General features: G+C 42.9%; 2 protein-coding genes across 2 annotated transcripts in view; one reads left to right on the top strand and one right to left on the bottom strand.

Annotated features, from left to right (window-relative positions):
• LOC130838143 (cytochrome c oxidase assembly factor 7) overlaps positions 1 to 3,688 on the top strand; it is a 42,977-nt gene extending 39,289 nt beyond the window's left edge. Inside the window, exon 5 of the transcript XR_009049631.1 lies at positions 3,392 to 3,688. The gene's annotated coding sequence lies outside the window, so the exon portion shown is untranslated. The remainder of the gene's footprint in view (positions 1 to 3,391) is intronic.
• Positions 1,309 to 24,852, bottom strand: SHISAL2A (shisa like 2A). The gene is given in 4 exon segments (XM_057710906.1): positions 1,309 to 1,429; positions 1,431 to 1,558; positions 18,439 to 18,578; positions 24,671 to 24,852. Coding segments are annotated over 4 exon segments (540 nt in total). The 3' UTR covers positions 1,309 to 1,339.
• Between the last annotated feature and the right edge of the window lie 2,789 nt (positions 24,853 to 27,641).

Below are 27,641 nucleotides of genomic sequence, written 5' to 3'. Positions count from 1 at the left end.
CACACACACACACACACACACACACACACACAAGACCACAAATAAAGCAAGACCAGAACCGAGGTCCCTTGATTTGCAGCCTAGGGCACATCTGAGGGTGACTCGCCCTGCCTCCCTGCCCATCATATGCCCTTGGCTGGTTCAGGCCCCATGCACAGATATCGAAGAGTGACCATTTCACTGTTGCCAAATCCAGCAGCAGGTCATGTCACTGTCAGAAATGTCAAGAACTGCTTTCAGTGGCTACTGAGTCTCCCCATCCTTGCCTTGCACCCCCAAGGCAAAGTCTAAAATCATTGCCAAAATTAAGATAAGGAAAGCAACTGAGAGAGAGGGGCAGCGGTCAGCATCCTGCCCTAAGATTTTTTTGCTATCAGACTAATGACATTTTAAAAAACCCAATAATAATAGCTAACACAATGCTTTCCATTTGCCAACATTGTCCTAAGTATTGATACTTTGCACGGACTAAGTCATTTAATCCTCCCCCAAACCTTATGAAGTAGATATTACTGTTATCCCTGCTTGTACAGATGATTAGGCACGAATGTTACTCAGCAAGTAAGTGCAGGGACAGGATTTGAACCAGGCATTTGGCTCCAGAGTCCCTGCTTTTAATCACTATGTTACATGGAAAAACACTCACCTGTAATTTTTTAAGTTTTTGTAGCACTTTCATGTTTAGGAAGAGAGTTCGTATCCATCATCTCATTGAACACTCATCATAACCCTGCAAGGGACCTGAGGCTCAGAGAGACTAAGGGACTTTGTCAAGGCCACACCGTGGAGCCTATTAACCATTCGTTCCCCATCACTTGATCACGAACTCTTTCATTCACGTGAGGAACTGAATGATATTAAACATGGCTGGGCCCTGTGTCTGTACGCTACACACCCTCTCATTCTGTTCTTTGGCAAGGGACTCACTCCAGGAGCGACGCAGAGCTGCCGGAGGGGCAGGAGTCACCTGCTTCTGCGTCCTGGTCATCTTCCCTGGGTTTCCTAAGTCCATCTGCTCTGTGGCAGAAAGACCAAGTCAGAATACTCTGACTCCCCAGGTTAGGTGAGGGGCTCCTCTGAGTCTCCACAGGCCCCAGGTTTCTCGCTGATCGCACAGAGTTGTTATGACCATTTTACTGGGGACCCATGTCCCTTTGGCCCACAGTGGGGCAGGCAGAGCACTATAACGGGGTCCACAGTAGGACCTGAGTGGGTTTGCTAGGAAAAGCCCTCATGTATCCCGCTAGGTTCCAAAGTCCCTTTGATTATCCCCACCAAAATGAGAGACTCCAGAAGAGGATGGTGTAGAGACGTTTATTGGTTGCTTATGGGGCTGGGTCTAGACTGGGGACTGGGGCCTCCTAGGGCTGCCCAGAATGTCACCGGCGGTCACTGTAGCCATGAAGCAGTGCTGGAGGAGGCGTTTGGGGGTCCGTAGCCTGCTCCTCATTGCAGTCCAGCCATGGGTTCAGCAAGGGGTGACTCTGCCCGAGAGGGCTCCCTCTTGGCACCGCCACTGAATTCCCACCTTGGCAGTCAGGGGGTACCTCGTCAGGGTCTGGAAGACAGCAAGCCAAGGGCATGGGGCGTCCTCCTGCAGCCCTTCCCTTCCATCAGAATCATGTACGTGCTGAATTTCCCTGAGTGCTTACCTTGGGCAGGATTGTGCTCAGAGTCTTAAATGCATCATTATTTAACAAATATTCATTATCCATATACCACATCATGAACTAGGAGCTGTCGATGTCTCTCACGAACTTAAAATTTAATGGGGGAGATAGACGATAAACAATAGTTAGGAGAGGTGAAGACTTCACCTTCACCATAAACCTATGTGGTAGGTACTATTAAAAAATTATTTTATAGATGAAGATACAGGCTTACCACACAGCTAGCCTGCAGGGAAGTGCTGGAAATTTTAAAAACATATATTATGCTCTGCTTTAAGAATAGATTTCATGACTCCCTTCATCTACTGACTTATCCTCTCCTCCTTTTACACCTGATCTTGATAGGAAGCTCACTTAGCCTTATTATTTCCCACTTCCCATTCATGACTTATTCTGCTGCAACCTCCTTGGTTTCTGCCCTCAACAGAACTTAAAACTTTTTGTCACTAAATCTCATGGTTACTTATAAGTCATTGTCTCCCTTGGCTTATCGGGAACATTTGACACAATTAAGCATTCTTGTCTTTTTGGATAAAATGTGTATCAAGGTTTCAACCCAGAAATGTGAGTCAACTGTCACACTTTCTCCCCCTACTCTTTCCAAAGTCAAGCAATTCGGCAGGTCCTCTTGATTCTACCAAATCACCATCTGCCGTGTCCACCCATTCTCTCCATCCTCAACACCACCATACTAGGTCAGGCTTTCATTTTCTTCTGCCCAGACAAAACAGCCTTTAGTTAGGCCCCCTCCAGACCATCCTCCAGGCTATAGCCAGGGAGATCTTTCTAAGGTCGAGTCCATGTACTGCTTTTTCTCAAAAGCATTCAATGTCTTCCCATTAGCTGTGATCCTTGAGGTGGCATTCAAGGTTCTTCATGTAGTAGCCCCATACCTTCTCTAACTTTTTTACTGCTACTCTTCCCTCATCCCACTACTGGGCATACACCCTGAGAACACCATAGTTCAAAAAGATACATGCACCACAATATTCATTGCAGAACTATTTACAATAGCCAGGACATGGAAGCAACCTAATTGTCCATCAACAGATGAATGGATAAAGAAGATGTGGCACATATATACAATGGAATATTACTCAGCCATAAAAAGGAACGGAACTGAGTTATTTGCAGTGAGGTGGACGGACCTAGAGTCTGTCATACAGAGTGAAGTAAGTCAGAAAGAGAAAAACAAATACCATATGCTAATGCATATATATGGAATCTAGAAAAATGGTACTGATGAACCTAGTGGCAGGGCAGGAATAGAGATACAGACACAGAGAACGAACTTGAGGATACAGGCAGGGGTGGGGAGGGGAAGCTGGGACGAAATGAGAGAGTAGCATTGACATATATACAACCAAATGTAAAATAAATGGCTAGTGGGAAGCTGCTGCAGAGCACAGCGAGATCAACTCGATGCTTTGTGATGACCTAGAGGGGTGGGATAGGGAGGGTGGGAGGGAGGTTTAGGAGGGAGGGAATATGGGGATATATGTATAACATACAGCTGATTCACTTTGTTGCACAGCAGAAACTAACAACATTGTAAAGCAATTATACTCCAATAAAGATGAAAAAAAAGAAAAAAAGAACTCTATGCTTTATTACACCAAAATTTCATTGTTCCCTGAATGGGTCCATTCCTTCACTTTTCTGGGTCTCTATTTTTACTATTTCTTCTGTCTGGAATGATATTTTATATCTTCTTTGTCTAGAAAACTCCTATGCTTTAAGACCATTGATGGAAGAAACCAAGGATGAATGGCACCTCTGAAACCAAGGGAAGAGTGAATTTCAAGAAGGAGGCTGTACAGGACATTGGAGTTGGCTACACAGCATCCATTCCACCTCTTCCCACCCAGTAATGGCAATTATATTTGGGTAGGATTGGCCCCATTTCTGCTCCAGGAGTGGAGCCTGACTGACCTGAGCCCATCAAGAAATCCTGTCCCTTTGCTACAGGGATGGGCAATCAGAGCATAGCATTTCCCTGGGTACAGTGATTGGTTTGGGGTGGGCACATGACCTGAGGTGGTCCAATCAGAGCAGAGCTCAGGCCTTCCCCCCCCCCCCCGCCCCCGCCCAAAGGAAGAGATAGCTCCCTCTTTCTCCTCCTGGCTAGATGGGAACAAAAAGCACACAGTCCTATGGACTGCTGGCAGCCAATTTACTACCATGGGAAAAGTCAGTCTGAAGAGAAAGCCAACACAAGATAGAGGGCAGTGCTGAGAGAATCTTAGAGCACAGAGCTGTAAGGCTGAGGACATTGTGAACTTATATTGAAAGCATTCCTAAAGCGCACCCTACTTTTGGTCTTCTCATCTACAGAGACGATAAATTTCCATTGTTGTTTTGTTTTGAACTTTCTATTTTTAATAACTTAAGACTCACCAAAAGTTACAAAAATAGTAGAGAGTTCCATTGTACCCTTCACCCAGCATTCCCCAATGAGAACATCTTACAAAACCATGGAGTAATTTCAAAACTAGGAGACTGATACTGATATAGTGCAATTGATTAAACCTCAGATCCTATTCAATTCTACCCATTTTTTTATATGGACTTTCCTTTGGTGTATAGTACTATGAAAGCTTATCACATGTATAGATTTATATAAGCACTGCCACAATCAGGATAAAGGCCTGTTCCATTACCACACAGAAACTTCCTCATGCTACCCCTTTATAGTCATACCTTCCTCCTAAACCTGACTCTGGTAACCACGAACCCCTTCTCCACACTGTAATTTTGTCATTTAAGAAGTGTTATATAGATGGAATTACGGCAGGGCACAACCTTTTGAGATGGGCTTCTTCCACACTGTTGAATACCCTCGCAGTCCACTCAAGTTGTCCTGTGTATTGGCAGTTCATTCGTTTTTATGGCTGCTTATATCCCACTGTATGGTTGTACCATTTGCCCACTGAAGAACATCTGGGTTGTTTTCAGTTTTTGTCTATTAAAAATGAAGCTGCTCATGCCAAAACTTACATTTTTATGTGTTTGTGTACAAAATATGTTGTAATTTACTGATGCATACGCAGCAAAATATTCCATCACATACAACAAAAATACACTGGTTATTCCCCTTCCCTTGCCCTTGAAAATGGCCACACTGTTTTGGCAGTTCAGCAGCTAAAAATAAAGAGCTATAATTAAGCAGTAAAAAAATAAGTAAATAAAGAAAATAAAGTTGCTATGAATATTTGTATATAGGTTTTTGTGCAGACACACATTTTTATTTCCCTAAGATAACTTAGGTGTGTGATCGCTGTTTTGTATGGTAAAGTGGATTGAACGGTGACCCCCAAAGATATCAGGTCTCAATCTCTGGAACCTGTGAATGTCACCTTATATGGTTTTTGCAGATGTGAAATTAAGGCTTTTGAGATAAAATTATCCTCAATTATCTGGACGGGCCCAATATGCCATCACAAGTGTTCTTATAAGAGAAAGCCAGAGGGAGACAGACACAGACAGTGATGTAAAGACAGAGGTAGAGATGGGAATGCTAAAACAATAAGCAAAGGAATGCTGGCATTCACCAGAAAAGAAACTGGAAGAGGCAAGGAAGAGACTCGCCCATGGAGCCTTTTTTTTTTTTTTTTTTTTTTTATTTTATTTTATTTTATTTTATTTTTTTGGGGGGTACACCAGGTTCAATCAACTGTTTTTATACACATATCCCCATATTCCCTCCCTTCCTTGACGCCCCCCCCTCGATTCCCCCCCACCCTCCCTGCCCCAGTCCTCTAAGCCATCTTCCATCCTCGAGTTGGACTCCCTTTGTTATACAACAACTTCCCACTATTTTACAGTTGGTAGTATATATATGTCTGTACTACTCTCCCGCTTCTTCTCAGTTTCCCCTTCACCCCCCGCCCCCTCCCATACCTCGAGTTCTCCAGTCCATTCCCTGTATCTGCTTCCCTGTTCTTGTCACTGAGTTCATCAGTACCATTTTTAGATTCCGTATATGTGAGTTAGCATACAATATTTGTCTTTCTCTTTCTGACTTACTTCACTCTGTATGACAGATTGTAGTTCTATCCACCTCATTACATATAGCTCCATCTCATCCCTTTTTAGAGCTGAGTAATATTCCATTGTATATATATGCCACATCTTCTGTATCCATTCATTTGTTGATGGGCATTTAGGTTGCTTCCATGTCCTGGCTATTGTAAAGAGTGCTGCAATAAACATTATGGTACAAGTTTCTTTTGGGATTATGGTTTTCTTTGGGTATATGCCCAGGAGTGGGATGACTGGATCATATGGTAGTTCTATTTGTAGTTTTTTAAGGAACCTCCAAATTGTTTTCCATAGTGGCTGTACCAACTTGCAGTCCCACCAACAGTGCAGTAGAGTTCCCTTTTCTCCACACCCTCTCCAACATTTGTTGTTTCCAGACTTTGTGATGATGGCCATTCTGATTGGTGTGAGGTGATACCTCATTGTGGCTTTGACTTGCATTTCTCTGATGATGAGTGATGTTGAGCATCTTTTCATGTGTTTGTTGGCCATCTGTATGTCTTCTTTGGAGAAGTGTCTATTTAGGTCTTCTGCCCATTTGTGGATTGGGTTATTTGCTTTTTTGGTATGAAGCTGCATGAGCTGCTTGTATATTTTGGAGGTTAATCCTTTGTCCGTTGTTTCATAGGCAATTATTTTTTCCCATTCTGAGGGTTGCCTTTTAGTCTTGTTTATGGTTTCTTTTGCTGTGCAAAAGCTTTTAAGTTTCATGAGGTCCCATTCGTTTATTCTTGATTTTATTTCCATGATTCTAGGAGGTGGGTCAAAAAGGATGTTGCTTTGATGTATGTCAAAGAGTGTTCTGCCTATGTTTTCCTCTAGGAGTTTGATAGTGTCTGGCCTTATATGTAGGTCTTTAATCCATTTGGAGTTTATTTTTGTGTATGGTGTTAGGAAGTGTTCTAATTTCATTCTTTGACATGTTGCTGTCCAATTTTCCCAGCACCACTTATTGAAGAGGCTGTCTTTTTTCCATTGTATACTCGTGCCTCCTTTGTCAAAGATAAGGTGCCCATATGTGTTTGGGCTTACTTCTGAGTTCTCTATTCTGTTCCATTGATCTTCCTTTCTATTTTTGTGCCAGTACCATACTGTCTTGATCACTATGGCCTTGTAGTATAGTTTGAAGTCAGGAAGCCTGATTCCACCAACTCCATTTTTCCTTCTCAAGATTGCTTTGGCTATTCGGGGTCTTTTGCGTTTCCATACAAATCGTAAGATTTCTTGCTCTAGTTCTGTGAAAAATGCCATTGGTAATCTGATCGGGATTGCATTAAATCTGTAAATTGCTTTGGGTAGTACAGTCATTTTCACGATGTTGATTCTTCCAATCCAGGAACATGGTATATCCCTCCATCTGTTTATGTCATCTTTGATTTCTTTCATCAATGTCTTAAAGTTTTCTGCATACAGATCTTTTGCCTCCTTAGGCAGGTTTATTCCTAGGTATTTTATTCTTTTGGTTGCAATGGTGAATGGGAGAGTTTCCTTAATTTCTCTTTCTGCTCTTCCGTTGTTAGTGTATAGGAATGCAAGAGATTTCTGTGCATTAATTTTGTATCCTGCTACTTTACTAAACTCATCAATGAGTGCTAGCAGTTTTCTGGTAGAGTCTTTAGGGTTTTCTATATATAGTATCATGTCATCTGCAAAGAGTGACAATTTTACTTCTTCTTTTCCAATTTGGATTCCTTTAATTTCTTTTTCTTCTCTGATTGCTGTGGCTAACACTTCCAAAACTATGTTGAATAACAGTGGTGAGAGTGGACACCCTTGTCTTGTTCCTGTTCTTAGAGGGAATTCTTCCAGTTTTTCTCCATTAAGAACAATGTTGGCTTTTGGTTTGTCATATATGGCTTTTATGATGTTGAGGTAATTTCCTTCTATGCCCATTTTCTGGAGAGCTTTTATCATAAATGGATGTTGAACTTTGTCAAAAGCTTTTTCTGCATCTATTGAAATGATCATATGGTTTTTATCCTTCAATTTGTTGATATGATGTATCACGTTGATTGATTTGCGTATATTGAAGAATCCTTGCATCCCAGGGATAAACCCCACTTGATCGTGGTGTATGATTTTTTTAATGTGCTGTTGCAGTCTGTTAGCTAGTATTTTGTTGAGGATTTTTGCATCTATATTCATCAGTGATATTGGTCTGTAGTTTTCTTTTTTTGTGACATCTTTGCCTGGTTTTGGTATCAGGGTGATGGTAGCCTCATAGAATGAGTTTGGGAGTGCTCCGCCTTCTGCAATATTTTGGAAGAGTTTGAGAAGGATAGGTGTTAACTCTTCTCGAAATGTTTGATAGAATTCGCCTGTGAATCCATCTGGTCCTGGGCTTTTGTGTGTTGGGAGATTTTTAATCACTGCCTCAATTTCTGTACTTGTGATTGGTCTGTTCATGGTTTCTATTTCTTCCTGGTTCAGTCTTGGAAGATTGTATTTTTCTAAGAATGTATCCATTTCTTCCAGGTTATCCAATTGATTGGCATATAGTTGCTTGTAGTAGTCTCTCATGATGTTTTGTATTTCTGAGGTGTCCGTTGTGACTTCTCCTTTTTCATTTCTAATTCTGTTGATTTGCATCTTCTCCCTTTTTTTCTTGATGAGTCTGGCTAATGGTTTATCAATTTTGTTAATCTTCTCAAAGAACCAGCTTTTAGTTTTATTTATTTTTCTTATGGTTTCCTTCCTTTCTTTTTCATTTATTTCTGCTCTGATCTTTATGATTTCTTTCCTTCTGCTCACTTTGGGGTTTCTTTGTTCTTCTTTCTCTAGTTGTTTGAGGTGTAAGGTTAGGTTGTTTATTCGATCATTTTCTTGTTTCTTAAGGTAGGACTGTATTGCTATAAACTTCCCTCTTAGAACTGCTTTTGCTGCGTCCCATAGGTTTTGGGTTGTTGTGTTTTCGTTGTCATTTGTTTCTAGATACTTTTTGATTTCCTCTTTGATTTCTGTAGTGATTCCTTGGTTGTTTAATAGTGAATTGTTTAGCCTCCATGTGTTTGTATTTTTTGCAGTTTTTTTCCTGTAATTGATATCTAGTCTCATGGCGTTGTGGTCTGAGAAGATGCTTGATATGATTTCAATTTTCTTGAATTTGCTGAGGTTTGATTTGTGACCCAAGATGTGATCTATCCTGGAAAATGTTCCGTGTGCACTTGAGAAGAAAGTGTAGTCTGTCGTTTTTGGATGGAATGTCCTATAAATATCAATGAAGTCAAGATGGTCTAATGTGTCATTTAAAGCTTGTGTGTCTTTATTTATTTTCTGTTTGGATGATCTGTCCATTGATGTAAGTGGGGTGTTCAAGTCTCCCACTATAATTGTGTTACTGTCGATGTCCCCTTTTATAGCTGTTAGCATTTGCCTTATGTATTGAGGTGCTCCTATATTGGGGGCATAGATATTTACCATTGTGATATGTTCTTCTTGGATGGATCCCTTGATCATTATGTAGTGCCCTTCCTTGTCTCTTTTAATAGTCTTTACTTTCAAGTCTAATTTGTCTGATATGAGTATTGCTACTCCAGCTTTCTTTTGACTTCCATTTGCATGGAATATCTTCTTCCATCCCTTCACTTTCAGTCTATATGTATCCCTTGGTCTGAAGTGGGTTTCTTGTAGGCAGCATATAGAAGGGTCTTGTTTTTGTATCCATTCAGCCAGTCTGTGTCTTTTGGTTGGAGCATTTAATCCATTTACATTTAAAGTGATTATTGACATGTGTGTTCCAATGACCATTTTCTTCATTGTTTTGGGTTTGTATTTGTAGGTGTTTTCCTTTTCTTGTGTTTCCTACTTAGAGAAGTTCCTTTAGCACTTGTTGTAAGGCTGGTTTGGTGGTGCTGAATTCTCTTAACTTTTGCTTGTCTGGAAAGCTTTTGATTTCTCCCTCAAATCTGAATGAGATTCTTGCTGGGTAAAGTATTCTTGGCTGTAGGTTTCTCTCTTTCAGGACTTTCAGTATATCCTGCCATTCCCTTCTGGCCTGCAGAGTTTCTGTAGAAAGGTCAGCTGTTATCCTGATGGGTTTTCCCTTATATGTTGTTTGTTGCTTTTCTCTTGCTGCTTTTAATATTTTTTCTTTGTGTTGAATTGTCGTTAGTTTGATTAATATGTGTCTTGGTGTATTTCTCCTTGGGTTTATTCTGTATGGGACTCTCTGTGCTTCTTGGACTTGGTTCATTATTTCCTTTCCCATGTTGGGGAAGTTTTCCACTAGAACCTCTTCAAATATTTTCACAGACCCTTTCTTGTTTTCTTCTTCTTCTGGGATGCCTATAATTCGAATGTTGGTACGTTTAAGGTTATCACTGAGGTTTCTGAGGCTGTCTTCTAGTCTTTTTATTTTTTTATCTTTTTCCTGCTCTGTGGCGTTTATTTCTTCCATTCTATCTTCCAACTCACTTATTCGTTCTTCTGCCTCAGTCATTCTGCTGGTTAGAGCATCTAGAGTATTTTTAATTTCAGTTATTTTGTTATCCATTGCTGTTTGTTTTTCTGAGTTCTTATGAACTGTTTCTTGTACTTTCTCTAATTTGTTATCGAGATTTTGTATCATTTTTACTATCATTACTCTAAATTCTTTTTCAGGCATTTTTCCTATTTCCTCCTCATTTATTTGGTCTTGTGGGTTTTTTTCCTGCTCCTTTGCCTGCATGGTGTTTCTTTGTTTCCTCATGGTTGTCCAAGCTTTTGGGGTTGCTTGTCCTGGTGATAGAGGTGTTTATAGAAGACTGTCCAAGCCTCAGACTAATGTCCAAGTATTGGATTAGACGAATATTCAGTATAGCCATTCTTCCAGCATCCTGAGGTGGCAGAAGGGGTCCATGGAGCCTTTGATTTCAGCTCCGCAAAACTGATTTTGAATTTCTGGCCCCAGAACTGTGAGAGAATATGTATCTATTAAGTTAAGCCACCAAGTTTGTGGTAATTTGGCCATAGGAAGTGGCCATAGGAAACTAACATATAGTAAGTATGTTTAACTTTATGAAAACACCAAACTGTCTTCCCAAGTGGCTAAACCATTTTAACTCCCACCAGCAGTGTATAAGAGATCCAGCCGCTCCATGTCCTCACTTGCCATTGTCAGTGTCTTTGGTCTTCTAAGAGATGAGAAGTGGAATCTCATTGTGGCTTTAATATGTGTCTCCTTACTGGCTAATGAAGGTGAAACATATTTTCATGTACTTTTTCGCTATCTGTATATCCTCTTCAGTGAAGTATCTCTTCAAGTCTTTTGATCATTTTCTAACAGGATTGTTTGTTTTCTTAATGTTGAGTTTAGGGGATTCTTTATATGTTCTGGGTAAAAGTCCTTTGTCAGATATGTGAATATTATTCCCCAGTTGGGATTGCCTGCCTTCCTTCCTTCCTTCCTTCCTTCCTTCCTTCCTTCCTTCCTTCCTTCCTTTTTCTTCCTTTCTCCCTCCTTCCTTCCTTCTTTGTATTTGGGGGCTTTTCTTTTAATCCTCTTAATAGGGTCTTTATCAGCACAAATATTTTGAATTTTGATCTGGACCAATGACCAATGTATTTTTTTTTAATGAGTTGTGCTTTTGAGGCCTTTGCTAAGAATTCTTTGCCTAACCCCAGCTCATGAATATTTTCTCCTGTTTTCTTCTAAAATTTTTATAGTTGTATAGTTTACATTTTGATCTATGACTTATTTTGAGTTAATTTTTATATAAAGTATGAGGTTTAAGTAACAGTTTTTTTTTTTTAACCTATGGAAGTCCAGTTGTTCTAACACCATTTATTGAAAAGACTATCCTTCCCCCATTGAATTGCTTTTATACATTTGTCAAAAATTTGTCGGACAGATGTATGATGTGGGTCTATTTCTGGACTCTATCTTGGGATCTATGTGTCTGTCCCTCCTCCAGTACCACACTGTCCTGATTACTGTTGCTCTATAATAAGTCTTAAAATCTAGTAGTTGATTTCCTCCAACTTTATGTCTTTCAATATTATTTTAGCTATTCTAGTTCCTTTGTCTTTCCATATAAATCTTAGAATCAGTTTGTCAATACATACCAAAGAGCTGATGCTCTCTTTGGTATATATCAAAGAGCTCTTTGATAAAGTTTTTATCTTTGCTATGTTGTGTCTTCCAGTTCATGACAGTATGTCTCTCCATTTATTTGTCGTCTTTGATTTTCTTCATTAGCATTTTGTAGTTTTTATCGTGTAGACTGTGTACATGTTTTGTTAGTTTTATACCTGGCATTTAATTTTTTTCAGTGACTATAGATGATATATTTAAAATTTTGGTCTTCAGTTGTTTGTTGCTGACATATATAAATACAATTGACATTTGGTTCTGACCTTACATACTATGACCTTGCTAAGTACACTTATTAGGTCTAGGAGATTGTTTTGTGCATCTGTGTGTATGCTTTGTAGATTCTTTGGGATCCTTTGTTATTTAAGATCCTTTGTTATTATTTAATGCATTTTAAGGCATTCCATTTGGTACAGGGACTTAATTCAATCTTCTATTCAATGCAAGAATCTCCTTCACTGAATCCCACATTTAGCCTTTTCCTGGTTACCTTCCAGGCTTGAGGGTGCTCTTTTTTTTTTCAAACCAAGAGTTACAATTGATGAACCAAATACAGCCCGCAGTAATGAAGGTACTTCAGGTCTTATTCTAAGAAAGACCGAGCTTTATTGCCTCGCTATGGTTTCCATCACCGATCCCAACTCTGTTCTCTAGCTTCTCACAAAATATCTCTTCCTTGTGCCCCAGGACAGCCTTGCAGAGACCTCAGGCCCTAGGCTGTGAGACTCCTTTGCTCAAGGCCAAATGTCCCCAGCTCTTCAGCTGATACTCACATACTCTGGTTCTCAGACCAAGCTGGTCACCCGCCTCTGATCACCTTCTGACTGGTCAAAGTTCCTCTTAAATTGTGGGGCTCTGAGCAGCAGACAGTTAGGGCTCAGGGGGAATCCTTGGACTTCTAGGAGCTATAAAACCTTGGCTCGGATCCTCATTCTGATATTTAATCATTGTGTTACCTTGGGCTAACCCCTTCTCCTCTCAGGATCTCTGTTACTGTTCTATAATATGGTTTAGAAGCTACGGCTAGCCTCGTTTTTCTATATCTTTTCCCCCCTTGAATTCCAAATTGTAAAGGATTCTGTCTGTATAATGGGCTGCTTTTATTATCTTTTATTTTCCTCCTCCATTTCCTATTAGTCAAAGAGTTCTGATTAGCAGGAAAGAGCCCATGTTAATTACCCTCCTTGGACTAATATAATTCTAGCTCAAAGCAAAGAAACTTGGTCCTGGTAAAACCTTTGAAATATTGGAAATTGCTCAAGAATCCTCATTGCTATATTTGAGAATGCTTGGGTGATATATTTGGAACTCACATTTGGGAACCTGTGGAGTGGATGCTAAAATGTTACCTCTGAGATGTGATGGCTGATGTGTTCTATTCAATTGGGAGTAAAGAAGGACCATCATTCTCTCGCTTCCAGACTCTACAATTCTGTTAATGTAACCTAAGATTCCATTCACCACCCCCTTTGTTTTTGGCAGATGCATCATAATGCAGGTTCATACTGAACTCGTAGACCCACCATGTCTTTTTTTATATGACTAATTCTCCCAGATCCCAGGGATTCCCTCACATGTGTATCCCAGGGCCTTCAATTCCACAACCCTAGCCTTCCAGGGAAACCAGCAGAATAAGCAGTGGTCCAACTCTTGAGTACACATATTTCTGCCTCTTCTTCTAGCTAATATGTAATGAGAATCATTAAAGTGCTTCAGCCCGGGTGCCTGAAGCCTGGGGGAGGGAATTCCACCGCATAAAGGTGCTAGCCAAAAGGCACTTGGAGAGAAAGATGCCTAAAGGCAAATATAAAAAGTTAAAGTTTCAAGTTACAAGAAGAAGATTCATGTTTGGCTAAAACATGCTGGTACAACAATCTTATCCAATTCCCCTAACAACTCTCTGAGGTGGGTGTTATTATTCCATGTTATAGGTAAATAACTGAGGCCCAGACAAAGAAGGTTGACACTGACATAGCTATTAAGTATTGGATCCAGGATACACTTTCTATTTTGCTTGATTCCAAAGCTTGGGCTCTTTTCACAGAGCAAGCATACCCTTAGTATAGGTTAGGAACTCTGCTAGGTGTTAGGGATACAAAGACATTTAAGACATAGTTCCTCACACGCACTCCAATGTTCATTGCAGCACTATTTACAATAGCCAGGACATGGAAGCAACCTAAATGTCCATCAACAGAGGAATGGATAAAGAAGATGTGGTACATATATACAATGGAATATTACTCAGCTGTAAAAAGGAAAACAAATATTGTATATTAACACATATGCAGGGTATAGAAAAATGGTACAAATCAACTGGTTTGCAAGGCAGAAATAGAGACACAGATATAGAGAACAAACATATGGACACCAACTGGGGAAAGGGGGGGGAGTTGGGGGGGGAATGAATTGGGAAATTGGAATTGGCATATATACATTACTAATAAGAAAAAAAAAATCAAATTGTACACTTTAAATATATGCATTTATTGTATGTAAAAAAAAGACATAATTCCTATATTTGAGATATTAACAGGCAGTTTGAGAAGACTAACATATAAAAATGAAGGTTACTCATTTTTAAAAGCCTACCACATATCGGAGATTAAGTAGCATCACCTCTAGTTTTACAAACTTTCTTAGTGGGTATTTTTGCACACATTTTACAGAGTAAATGAAGGCCCAGAGAGAAGTGACTTGCCTAAGGCCACACAATAAGAGTGACAAAGGCAGGATTACAGTCAGGTTCTCTGACATCTTTCTCTGGGGACCTTTCAGCCAGTCCCCCCACTGCCTGGGGTCTTAGCCTGTGGTGACCAGTCAGGAAAGGAGTCCTCAGATCCTCTCCCTGCTTGGAGATGAGTCAAGACTGACCCATCACTGGGGCTTGTTTGGGTCATAGGTACCATCTCCCCAAGTGTGGTTAATTAGAAAGCAGTGGGCTCTGAGGAAGTGGATCCTTTCCTGGAAGGTGAGAGGGCCTGCTTCAGGAAAAGATCTTTGACTCAGGAGGCAAAACCTTGGCCAGTTGGCTGGGATGGGATATGACTGTCACTTTCTGGGCCTTGGCTACCCACTGATGCAGAGAGAACATCAGGTTTGATTTCTAGGAGCCCTGTGAGTCAGTGAGAATAACTGATTAATGATATCCCCACCAACACTTTTCAGAGGAGAATGAGAACTGAACTCTTTTATTCCCCCCAATATTTTGTCTCTTATTAGACATACCTAGGTTGGAAATCAATTCCACACTTGCTCATCTCACCTGCAAAATAGGGTTAATAATAACCACCTGATATAGTAGTTGAACAGGTTAAATGAGATAATATGTTTAAAGTCCTTGGCATAGGACTTCCCTGGTGGTGCAATGGTTAGGAATCCGCCTGCCAATGCAGGCGACATGGGTTGGATCCCTGGTCCGGGAAGATCCCACATGCCATGGAGCAACTAAGCCTGTGTGCCACAACTACTGAGTCCATGCACTACAAGCACTGAAGCCCTCGCGCCTAGAGCCCATGCCCTGCAACAAGAGAAGCCACTGCAGTGAGAAGCCCACGCACCGCAACAGAGTAGCCCCCACTTGCCGCAACTAGAGAAAGCCTGTGTGTAGCAACAGAGACCCAATGCACCCAAATAATAAATAAAAATAAGTAAATAAAGTCCTTGGCATAGTGCCTAGCACAAAAGTAGGAACTTGGTCGGCGTTCTGATCAAGCTAGCTCCTCACAAAGTACGAGAATAAGAAAGTTACGCTCTTTATTGCATCCCAAGTTTGGGAGATGGGGGAGGGTGGGGGTGATGGGACAGTACAGAACACCTGGGCAGCAGAAGGAGCTTATTTTCAGAAACTCTGTTCTATTTCCACTCTGCTCTCGTCAAGGCACTCCCCACCACGCCCTTGCCCCAAGTCTCAGAGAGCAGGACCCAAGGTACAGTGTGCAGTGATTGTGAGCTTTAGAGTTGGGAGATCAGGGTTGACATCCCAGCAACATATGCTCATTAGCTGTGTAGACTTGGCCAATTCACTTCCCCTGGCTGAGCCTTGAGTTCCTCTCCTGTAAAGTGGGATTAATGATCTCTCTAAATGTCCTACTGGAGAGGAAGACAGAAACAGATGAAAGTCTGTATAAGAGGCAAAGCTCCGATGAGTGTAAGGTAGAGGCCTGTAAACATCTCAGATGCAGAAGGGACAAGAGGCTCCTGGGTGGATGCTGTGGGTTCAGAGGAAGGAGAGGACTGCACTTAATGAAGAAGAAAGGGAGGAACTAAGAGCTGAGTCTGGGCAAAAGGCAGAGAGAGCCGAAAGCTGTCATTTAGTAAACACTCAGGAAGTGCATTTTCCATCTTAAAAATAAGAAGCAAAAAGCAGGAACACAAGCTGTGTCAAACCCTGGTGACCGAAAAATCAAATAATCTAGCTGATGGCTGAACAGTGAAAAGCAGGAGGGTGGTTATCATTCACAGGACCAACGGGTGAACTGTGTTCCCATAAGTTAGAAAGGCTGCGGGGTGGGGAGAGATGAGGGGAGCAGGGCACAAGCGGGAGCACCCCACACACTGGCCTCGTGAGGTAGAAAGAGTAAGACTTTGGAGGCAGAAAAACACACATCTTTGAATCCAGCTCCGCAATTTACGAACCATGACCCCTTGGGCAAGTCATCTAACCTCTCTGAAACCTAGTTTTCACATTTATAACATGGATGATAATAACACCTACCTCTCTGGGGTAGTTTGGAAAATTAGACAAGATAGTGCATGTAAAGTTTCAAATGGTATCTGGCATAAGGTAGTGACTTCCCTTTCTCAGCACAGGGATAAAGAGAGGAAGGAAGGTGGAGGTGGAGTTAGCTCTGTCACTCACTCACTAGGTGGCTTAGGTCTCAGTTTCCTTATCTGTAAAATGGATAGTAATAAGATCTGTACTCTGCCTGGGTATTGTGAAAAGCAAATGAGATGGTCTATTTAGAGCTAATTTATTCCTTTTAACAGCAGTATCATATTTTATTATTCCTCTACTGATGGACATTTAGTTTGTTTCCAGTGTGACAAGCTGTCATGGGACCCATCTTTACAAGTCCTCTCCTAGTGCAACTATATCTCTAAGGCAGATAATTAGAAAAGTAGAATTACTAAGTTATAGGGTATATACATTTTTAGTTTAAATGGATAGTGCCAAATTGCTCAACAAAGTGGTTTTACCAATTTATTCTTACCAGTGGTATATGAGAGTATCCATTCCTCCCACGTAACCTTCTCACTATTAATGTGATCCATTTTTGGATTTTTGCCAATGTAATCATTTTTAAAAAAGGTATGTCATTCTTAAAGTGCATTCTCCTGATTATTAGTAAGGTTGAGCATCTTTTCATGTGTGTTGGGTATTTGTATCTTTTAGTGGATTATGGTTTTCTCATTTGTTCAAAGGTGTGCTTATATGTTCTGGATATCAATCCTGTCTCTATTTTATATACAGTTGATTCTCATTATTTGCTGTAGTTGTATTCTAAAAAGTCACCACAAACACTGAATTAGCGAATACTGAATCATTGCTTCTTGGAGAAATACAAAGTTAGGTTCCTGTGAGTCTCTGGTCACATTTTTGTCAACCAATCAATATATAACTTTGTTTTGTGTGTGTTTCTGTTTAAACACACTTTATTTAATATATATTGCTAATTCATTAACATTTCACTCATGGCCGACGGCCTTATAACTCCTGTCTGAACGAAGTGTGTCGGACACATGTATTTTTTCCACAAGGCACACGACAGCCTTTTTGTGCAGAGGAATACTAGACAGCACTTCAGCACTAAATTTGGGGGTCATTTTCAACAGCAAAATTGCCAACAAAAATCATAAAAATGCAAAAACATGGCGCTAAATACACCTCAAAAAGGACACATTAACAAGCCTGAGAGCTGAAACAAGAAGGCAGAGCATGGCTTTGTCCAACCTCAGCTGGGAATGTGTGTGATAGGGCAACTCAAATGTTTTTGTTGCTCTGTGCTCATCCACATCTGCAGATGACCTCAAAAACACTGAAAGTATTGATTTTTGAGGTTACAAATTAATTCTAGCAAGTAGGCAAATTCACAAACATTGAATCTGTGAATAATAAGGATTGACCGTGTGTGTGTATTTATATTTATATCTTTGCAGTCCACTACTTGTTTTTTTAACTTTATGTGTGGTGTCTTTTGTAATATTTGTATTTGATGTCTATTTGTATTTGATGTAGGCAAATTTGCCAATATTTCCCTTATTTTTAAAATTAAACATTTTGTTCATGTTATTTTAATTACTCTGTTCCTGGAGTCTCTATTCTAGGGTTTCTCAACATCAGCACTATTGACATTCTGGGTCAGATAATTCTTTATTGTAGGGTGCTGTCCTATATATTGTAGGATGTTTAATAATATCTTCCTGTAACAAATAGGATGCTGACTATATCAAACTATTTTGATTAACAATGAGCACATGGAAGAGTCTGGGATGGACATGTTCATATAATGAAACCTCCTGAGAAATGTGCTGCAGCTCCAGAATATTCCAGAAACACTCAAGAGGCAACAGTTCCAAACATCATTTCTAAATATCTCCCCTCTGGAAAGGTGCTAACCTGCTGAATACAAGGAAATCACGTGCCCTCTTTCTTACCTGTAGTCTGTAAGCTTAAGCCTGGGTCCAACTTTGTGTGGGGCTTTGAGCGGATGAACAGGCAACAAAGCACACAGGCGGTGACAATGAAGGCCAGGAGGACCACTGCCGCTATGGACAGGCCCACAAGAGCGCCGATGCTGGGGAGAGAAAACCATAGGGGAGCAGAGTGTCAGGAAAGGCCTCGGGAAGCAGCATGTTACAGGAGAAGCACTGTAGGTGTTATAGGAATCAGCCAACCTTAAGTGTTGTTCTGTCTCTACTTGCCTTAAACAGGCTTTGTGGGCCTAAGCATGGGAAAGAACATCAGCTACGTGGCAAGTACCTACCCCATACATAACTTGACATGGCTCAGTGTCACCATGTAGGTGGGACCCAGTATGTGTCCCCTTTCTTCTCCTCTCCTTTTCTCAACCTGCTCCTACCCCAAGAAATTACAGATGATCTTAAAAAGCCCTTCCCACACTGCTGTTTCTTAAAAATCAAGACACATAGCAGATCTTAGTTCAACACCAGCTGTCCTTCCAGCCTCAAAGTAATTTCTGACCCAGTCTCTAGTGGATCATCTAGACTCCGCATCTAGAACACCTCCCTGCTACTGGTCCCTCACCCCCCAACCTCACTGCCTCTGCCCCACGTCAGACCTTAGTTACCTGGTCTCCAGACAACCACCTTCTGGGTCGTCTGGGGGGCCACTGTCTTTCCTGTTTCACATGATCCCTCCCATCATCTCCCCACATCAGAATTTTACCTGTCCTTGAAGGCCCATCTCAAATGTCTCCTTCTCAATGCTTTCTTTGGTCCTCTTTCTCTCTCCTTTCTACTCCTAGGTGAGGCCCACCCAGCCAGGACACCTTACTCAGGGCCTTTAGCACTTTCTATTTGGTCATTTAGCCCAATGTGGTAGGGAAAGAACAAAGAGCTTTGGAACTCTTACAGACCCACCTGGTTTAGGACCCAGGTCTTCTGTAACTAACTTGATGTGAGATCTTTTATGTGTGTGTGTGTGTGTGTGTGTGTGTGTGTGTGTGTGTGTGTGTGCACACGCTCCTGTTTTTAAAAGTGGTCCTGAAAAATAGAAGGAGACAGCTGCTGACAGATTAATCTCATTTTCAACTTCTCACTGGAATTTTAACAAGTTTTAGGCAAAACAGGCCATTTCATCTCATCTAGACTTGTCTTTTTTTCAATAGTGATGGAGGCAAGAATTGAAGTTATGGGGTAAGACAACTTCAGGGTTTTAGAGGGAGAGTTGGGGAAGACAAGGAAATAAAAGGAAGAGATAAAGAAAAGAACTTGGGTGGGAAAGACAAGGAAAGAGGTCTGGAAAAGTTTGCAACTATACAACTATGGAAAAGTAGGCTGTAACTTCGATGTGAGATCTTGATGAAATTCTTTAGCCTTTTGAGCCTCAGCTGCTTTGTCTGAAAAGTGAGAATGATCAAAACACAGCACCTCACAGGTGGTAGTGAGGATGAATGATATATGCAATATTCTTGGTGCAGAGTAGTTCAACACACTCCTCTTGTGTTCCTCGTAGGCAGACTGAGACCATATTTAACTGGCTTTGTTCTCTCCTTGTACAAGCCCCAGCACACAGTAGGCGGTTAGTAACTAATATTGAGCACCTACTTTGTGTCAGACACTGCGGGATGTTCTCCCAAGAGTAGGGGTTAGGTTTGTTTGTGTGCCCTTTCTGCCTGCGACTCCTTCTGCTGCTTTCCCGCCCACCCCGCAACCCTGACCCCAGCCCCCTATTCCTGCCTTTGCCACTTCTGTTGGTTTTCACTCCCAGCTAGCTGATGGCTAATTTCCACTAAACAGAAATGCCTTAGAGCTTTGGTGGGTCTGTTTTCCCAAGGCTAAATAAATTATTGGATATCCTTGCAGGGGAATAGTATAGAGCCACGAAAAACGTGTTTTTAAAAAATATTTAAAATCAAGGATAAATTCTGATGAGATAATGTTAAGTAAAAAAGCAGGACCCACTACTAAATATAGAGCGTAGCCCTAACTTAAAAAAAATAAAATAACGTATACATACATGACATAACATAGGTAAGTTTGGATAGAAATACACTAAAATGCTAACGGGTGTAGCACAGGCTGTGGATGTCCTGTCCATGTCCCATTGGGTCTTACAATTGTGGAATATTCTGGCCAGGGTTTCAAATGCCCACATATGTATTTCTTCATCTGAGGGCTTCCCTGGGCCCAGAAGAGTCTCTGTCTGCATATTGAACAGGTTAGAAGTACAGGAAGATTAATGTCTCCCTTGTACCACCAGCACACAGCCAATGACTGACAGAAATTGGTATGTAAATACCCAGCTTCCTGGCCCTCAGGTGGGATGATTCTGAGATATATGTTCTATCTACACTGGCTGGCAGAGTTCAACAGTTTAAGTGCTTGTGGCCCTTGGTGGTGACTTGCTTGGTAACACACCATCATTAGCTCCTTTCCCTTTCCATCTCACTTCGCCACTCTGTACGAGTATTTTCTAGGATCACTTGTCACATAAACTACTCGCCCTCAAATCCTTGTTTCCAAGTTTTCTGGGGAACCCAAGCTAAGACACTGGATCTCCCATGATTGCTTTACTTTTTTTTTGTTTCTCCTGTCCTTTCCACATGGTACACATTGAGCATGTAGTACTTTTTAGTTATTTAGTACTAGTTTAGTACTTTTTAGTTTAGTATCTAAATACTACTTCCTTTCTTGAAATCTACTCACTATTTATAAGGCTGTTATCTGGAGGACTTGTGCTCAGGTTGGGACCATACCCTTTACAAGGAACATCTATGGGCACCTGGCGGGAAAAAAAACACCTCTAAAAGTAGGATCCTTTGAGGAGTGGATGAGAGAGCTGGAGGGATATATTTCAGATCAGCAGTCAGTCAGGTAATGGGCACTGCTCTGATGGTCTGTCTGGGGACAGAGGAACCAGCTCCCAAGGACAGAGCTGGGAACAACGGGGGAGGGTCCAAGGGGAAAATCTGTACTTAGTATAAGATGCACTTCAAATGATCAGAATTGTCCCATGGTGAATGTACTACCTCAAGAGGTGGTAAGTTGCCTATTATTGGACAGGTTTGCACAAGACCTGGATGAATCCACCTTTCAGTGAAGTTAGAGATTCCTGCCTGTGGTGGGAAATTGGATTGAAGAGCCGATAGCCTTCTAGGATTTCACAGATCTATGACTCTGAAAGATAGGTAACCCACTGCGATGTCTAGGAAAGAACTAGAGGGGTGGTCTAACATTCATTAGGGTTTTTGAGTTAGACAGTTCTAAGTCTGAATCCTGGTTCTCTCACATATAAGCTGAAAAATCCTTCACCTTCATTTTGATCTTCATTTTCTTCATTCATAAAAGTTACTATCTCACCAGGCGTCCATAACGATTAAATGAGATGGTGTATATACAGTGCCTGGCCGCCAATTCTGCCCTCCAGCAAGGCTGCTGCCTTTGGCTCACATCCTGATAAAAAACAGAACTAAGGATAAAGGATGTTTGGAAAGTCGACCAGATGTGATAGCACCAGCTGCTTCCCACAGGGAGTCTTCATTTGAGACATGCTTTTAAAGACAGCAATTCTCCTTGAGCACTAGCCAAGGAAACAGTGTTTACCTGCTGATTTTTTTGTTTTTAAGGGCCAGCTTTCATGAAAAGGGCCAAATGGAGTCCAGAACAAAACAAGGTCTTCACCCAGCAATAGTGGGGCTCTGACAGGAACATGCCAGTAGGGTTGTTTCAGGGTTTGGAGTATACTGATCACCTAATGTCCTGAGAGCCCCAGTTCCTCTCCTCCATTTTGCAATTGTCTGTGATGTTTGTGAATCATGTTATATCCACACCGAGGAAGAGTCAGCCCTGCAGGCTAGAACCTTTCAGCTGCCCTTGGGGTCACTGAATGGAGGCACACAACCTGCAATGTGACCTCAGAGGTCACCCCATCCAGCCCTCTACCTCATTGTCTGAGCCACTAAAGCTCTCTATGCCTTAAGAGGGTCCAAGGCAAGGAGAGGGACCACAAGGGGTGTATAGGGAAGGGGGTGTTAGTAGAGGGATGGGATCCTGGCTGGGCGCTGAGGGGTTTACTCACCTCTGTGCCTCCAAGTGCTACAACAGTGCCAAGAAGACAGCAGAGGGTCAGTGTCTTTTCAAGTGATCTGAGTAGAACAGGTTAGGAGAGCCAGGCTAGATTTAGACATTTGTGCAGCAGGTCAAGCCTGGGCTTGGGACCAGACAGGCCTGAGTTTTCATCCCAGTTCTGCCACTTCCTCTCATTGGGGCACTCTAAGATAGTAACTTAACCTCTTTCAAGTTTTCTCATCTGTAAAATGGAGAGAAGACATGCCAGGGTTGTGAATGTGTGAATACATCCAGCTCTTGGATGGTGTTAGGTAATGTTCTTTAAATCTCAGTCTACCATGACAATTCTCTTTCATATTCTGAGCTTCAATTTCCCCACCTATGAACCAGGGAAAGGGAACTCCCTTTTGTTGAGCGCTTACTCTATGCACTAGTCACTTTCACGTGCATTATTCCACTTAATCCTCACAACAATTCCATGAGACAGGTATTGCTATTGTCATTTCAAAGATGACAAGAGACTCAGAGATAATTTGTCCAAATTCACATACCTAATAAGTGACAGAGCCAAAGTTTGGACCAGGTTCTAACCAGCCCCAAAGCTCCACATCATTTCCATACCTCAAAGGGAGGGAGGCACTGTCATATTTCAGTACTCAGCTCAGTACTAAGTACACAGGGGGTCTTCAATACTCCATTGCTATACTTTAGATGCATGTCATATCTCTTCAAATGGACTGTGAGCTTCTCAGGGAGGGAATCATTGATTTGTGTGTCTAGTGCCTAGCAAAGCACCTGGCACAAAGCAAAGGCTATAATGAATGAATGAAAATATGGATGAAGAGAATAAAAGAATATAATTCCCCAGGTAACAGAAGCCAAATGTGCAGGATCTGAAAACCTGGCCATCTGAAAATCCTATAGAATTACAGATTGAGCAGTCTAGAAAAAGCAGTAATATCTGTGATTGTTAGTGGCATATGCCAAGTTGATTTTACCTCTTGATCTCATTTGGTCCATGCCCTAGTCAGAAATCATCCTCCCCATCTGATAGATGACAAGACAAAGGCTCAGAGAAGTTTTAGAGGCAGACTGTCCTTTCCCACCCAGAGGGCAGGCAGCCTCAGGTCACATACCTCCAGGGACAGGGAGATCACTGTTTACTGAGATGGCCCACTCCATTTTTGTTGATGCCTGTTTCCCACAGCAGGCTCAGGATCAGGTCCTACTTTCTGGGTAAGGCCTTTGGAAACCCAGAGAGATTGAAACCTATTGCTCTCTCAGCCCCAAACTTAGGTTCCAGGATGTCAGCACTGGCCTAACCACCTCTGAATTAGTGGGGAAACTGAGGTCCTGTGGGTGGGGATTCACCCAGATTTCACCGATCTGGTTTCTGCTGTGGCATTCTGTCATCATCTCATGATGAACTTGGAGGCAACTCTGAATCTTTGGTCTTTGCCTTAGCTTGGAACTCACCACAAGGCCTGGTATTGCTAAGTTCTCAGGAAGGGGTGGCTGAAAGAATGACTAAATATGAGAGTAAAGTTTGAATGTAGATCTAGATAATGTTTGGAGTCAGGGTGAGGAAGGAGAGCTGAGGTGGGGTTGCAGGGAGGACTGAGGGGGAGGTTGGGGCTGCTGATCGAGTAAGCGCTGGGATCACTGTTGGGGAGAGGGTAAGGTCAGGGATGAGGCTGATGATATTAGGAAGGGGGCCCTGGTGGGTACTTGGATAAGCGAGGGGTTTGGGTATCCTGTGAATGTTGCAAGATGGGAGTTTGCTGTTAGGGTGGAGGTTTTATGTAATTTGAGGTTGGGTTGAGGGTGGTGGATGACGACGACGTTTGGAGTGGGGATGAAGTGAAGGTTTTTCAGGGTGGAGTTGGGGTGAGATTCAAGGATGGATCTGAGTAATGGTTGCGTCAAAATGGGGGGATGGAGCAGAGAAGTGGCTGCAGGGGGAGCCGGGTGACAGGGCGAGACCCCGAGGGAGTAAATGCTGGGTGGGGGTCGGTGTTGACGTTGGGGTGGGCACTCGGATGAGGGCTGAGGGTTTAGCACGCGGTTGGGCCGAGGATGGAGCAAGCAGTCTAAGACTGGAGTGCGTTCTAGGTGGGGTTAGGGCCAGGGCCGGTACCTGAGCCACCACATGTAGCTGTGCTCGTAGGGGAAGAAGCTGTGCGGGTCGTCGCAGCAGTACTTGTGGTCGCGGAAGCCGCAACAGAAGACGGCGGCCGCCTCGCCCCCGGGCCGCGGGCAGCTGAAGCCGCGCACCACCTCCCGCTCGGCGCTCACGTAGCTCGTGCAGGCGCCGCTCATCGCGCCCCGCGCCCGGCCCGCCGCCTCCGCGGGCCGCCAGACGGCTGGCGAGAGACGGCCGGACGCAGAGAACTGAGCCCGAGAGAGACACACAGAGAGGCAGAGATGGACGCAGAGACGGAGAAAGACACAGCGAGGGGCGTGGAGACGCAGAGGTGAGAGACCCAGAGTCCCCGAGGCCCGAGAGAGGCGACCAGGTACGCGGACAGGGCTCGGCAGGAGGGGAGATGGAGGAGGGAGAGGGAGGGAGGAGGGCCGAGCAGCGGTGGGAGTGGAGCGCGGCGGGAAGGCGGGCGGGAGCCGGCGCTGGAGCGCGGGGCGGGGGGCGACCCGCGGAGCCGGGAGGGGGGAGCCGCCAGCGGCTCTGCCCGCGTCCCCCACCGGCCCCACTAAGTTCCCAGTTTATGCACCAGGGCTCTGGGTGCTCTGAGAGGCAGCCCGTGTCCAGAGCGGGAATCGAAGCCACCGGTTTGGTTTCCACACCTGCGCTGAGCACCAGCCACGGTGCTAGGCGCTGTGCGGGACGCTGGGAATCTCGGGGCAGTTCCAGGCTAGTGCAGGACACAGACAAGGGACCTGCCATCGACCCCACAGGAGGGTCAGTATGGGGGTGATTAATACACGACTTCACTTAACCTTCACAACAACCCAGAGGACCAGGGATTTTCAAACTCATTTTATAAATGAGAGCTAAGGGTCAGATGAAAATCATTTTCCAGGGCTCTTAAGCCCATGGGATTTTAAGGGGGGGGTCTGTCTTGTTCCCAAGCCCTTGCTCTTTCTGTGGTTCTCAAAAAGGAAGTGGCTTCCTTGCCTGCCACTTCCTTTCCCTGAGCAGGTAGCTCATGCACTGACGTGTTCGCACTCCCCTGTTCACTACTCCCTGCCACACTGGCCTAGGACAAGGCAGCTAGTGGATGTCCTGATGGTAACTCCATCCACCAGGGAGCAAAGCCAGCACACCTCTCCATTCTCACACAGTCATTTCCAGATCACAAGGTCAGTGTTCTCACTAGGATCAGAGGACCACATTCTTTTTTTTTTTTTTTTTTTTTTATTATTATTATTATTATTTTTGGGGGGGGTACACCAGGTTCAATCAACTGTTTTTATACACATATCCCCATATTCCCTCCCTTCCTTGACGCCCCCCCCTCGAGTCCCCCCCACCCTCCCTGCCCCAGTCCTCTAAGGCATCTTCCATCCTCGAGTTGGACTCCCTTTGTTATACAACAACTTCCCACTGACTATTTTACAGTTGAGAGGACCACATTCTTAAGGAACTATTTGAAGCCTTTGGAGATGGCCTGTCTGTCCTCTCAGGGTACATTGGGGAAACCCAGGCTCTGCGAGGTGCACAGTTTGGCCCAATTACACTGAATCAGGGCTAGAGACTGCTGAACTTTAGTTGTCAATGATTCCCATTCAGCCAATCACAGAGTGCTGGGTCTGAAAAGGACCTATGGGTCATGTAATCAGTTATTGAGTTACAGCTAGCAGAAAAAAAATTTTTTTAATGGAATAGAAAAACTGCACTGCAAATAGCAAAGCTAAGTATTCTTTCATAGGACGTTTGTTTCAGTTACATATGTCTGTATATATTGTGGTCCAGATCACAATGTAAAATGCATTTCTTATTTTGAGTCAGGTCAAAAAGGTTTGAAAGCCACTGAATCTGACAGCTCCCACTGTACAGATGGGCAGGGTCTCACTCAAGATTACAAAATCTTTGCCTCTTCTCATTTTTCACAGCAATGGGTAGAGTAGGAAATAGCTAATGTGATGCCTTGGGAGTCCCCAGTTCCTCCATCCCTTGCTTTCAGTGTATAGGGGATAAATCACGGGCATCAGGGGATCTGGGCTCAAGCCCTAGCTCTACCCCTTCTCTGCTTTTTCTCTCTGTGCTTCAAGTTCCTTTCCTTCATCCAGGCCAGCTCCTCAGATGCTGATGTGTGCCTTGCCATTGACCTGGCCTCTGGGGCCCCTGAGAGAGATCAGATCTGGGTCTGCCCTTGAGAAACACAGTATAATGGGGGAGTCAGACAGGTGATCACAGGACAGGGCAGTGAAAGGGGAAATGCAGGGACCATGGCCACAGAGGGATCATCATCTGGAGGAGAAGGGAAGAGTTTTGAGGGGGTAGTGTCTTCAAGAGTCACTGTTAGGTCAAATATGAAAACTGGACGGAATTGTTATTATCCTCCAGAAAATTCCTCCCCCCAACTGCGAATCTCTGCAAACTGGGAACTGGATGACTACTCTAATGGAGGTGCACTTTGGCCTCTTTATCAGATGGGCAGTAAAGAGGAAGGGTAGAGTCCTGTGGAAAGGAGTGAGGTCTCTTGGAGACTTGAAATTCCGCTATGAGGTACAAAGCACTCTGCTCTGGCTTTTGGCAAAACTGGGGAGCTGCCAAGAGTTTCCAAAGCCCTTTTCCAGCCAAGAATTAATTTGTTCCTCCAGAAACCCTGTGGAGTGAGCCAAGCAGGGATGATTGTGCCCCTGAGAGAAATAACAAGCCCAATGTCACAAAGCAGCAAATGGCCCAGGCAGGACTAGTACCCATGTCTGTCCAGCCAAGGGTCCTCTCTGGCAGTCTGATGAAGACTATGGTCCCCTATTCAGAAGAATATTTTTAACTACAAAAAGTAAATTACTTAGGGTTACAAAGGATACCAGTTATGTAGAATCATTATCAAAATAGTTATTTTGTGAATTAGTTCTTTTTTAACATATTAAATAATAAGATATAGAGATATGTCTATTAACTATTGTAACTTTGAGGTGGT

This window comes from Hippopotamus amphibius, chromosome 1, assembly GCF_030028045.1.
Source record: "Hippopotamus amphibius kiboko isolate mHipAmp2 chromosome 1, mHipAmp2.hap2, whole genome shotgun sequence".
NCBI lineage: Eukaryota > Metazoa > Chordata > Mammalia > Artiodactyla > Hippopotamidae > Hippopotamus > Hippopotamus amphibius.
Note: the sequence above shows the minus strand (reverse complement) of the source record. Positions and strands in the feature narration are given on the sequence as shown.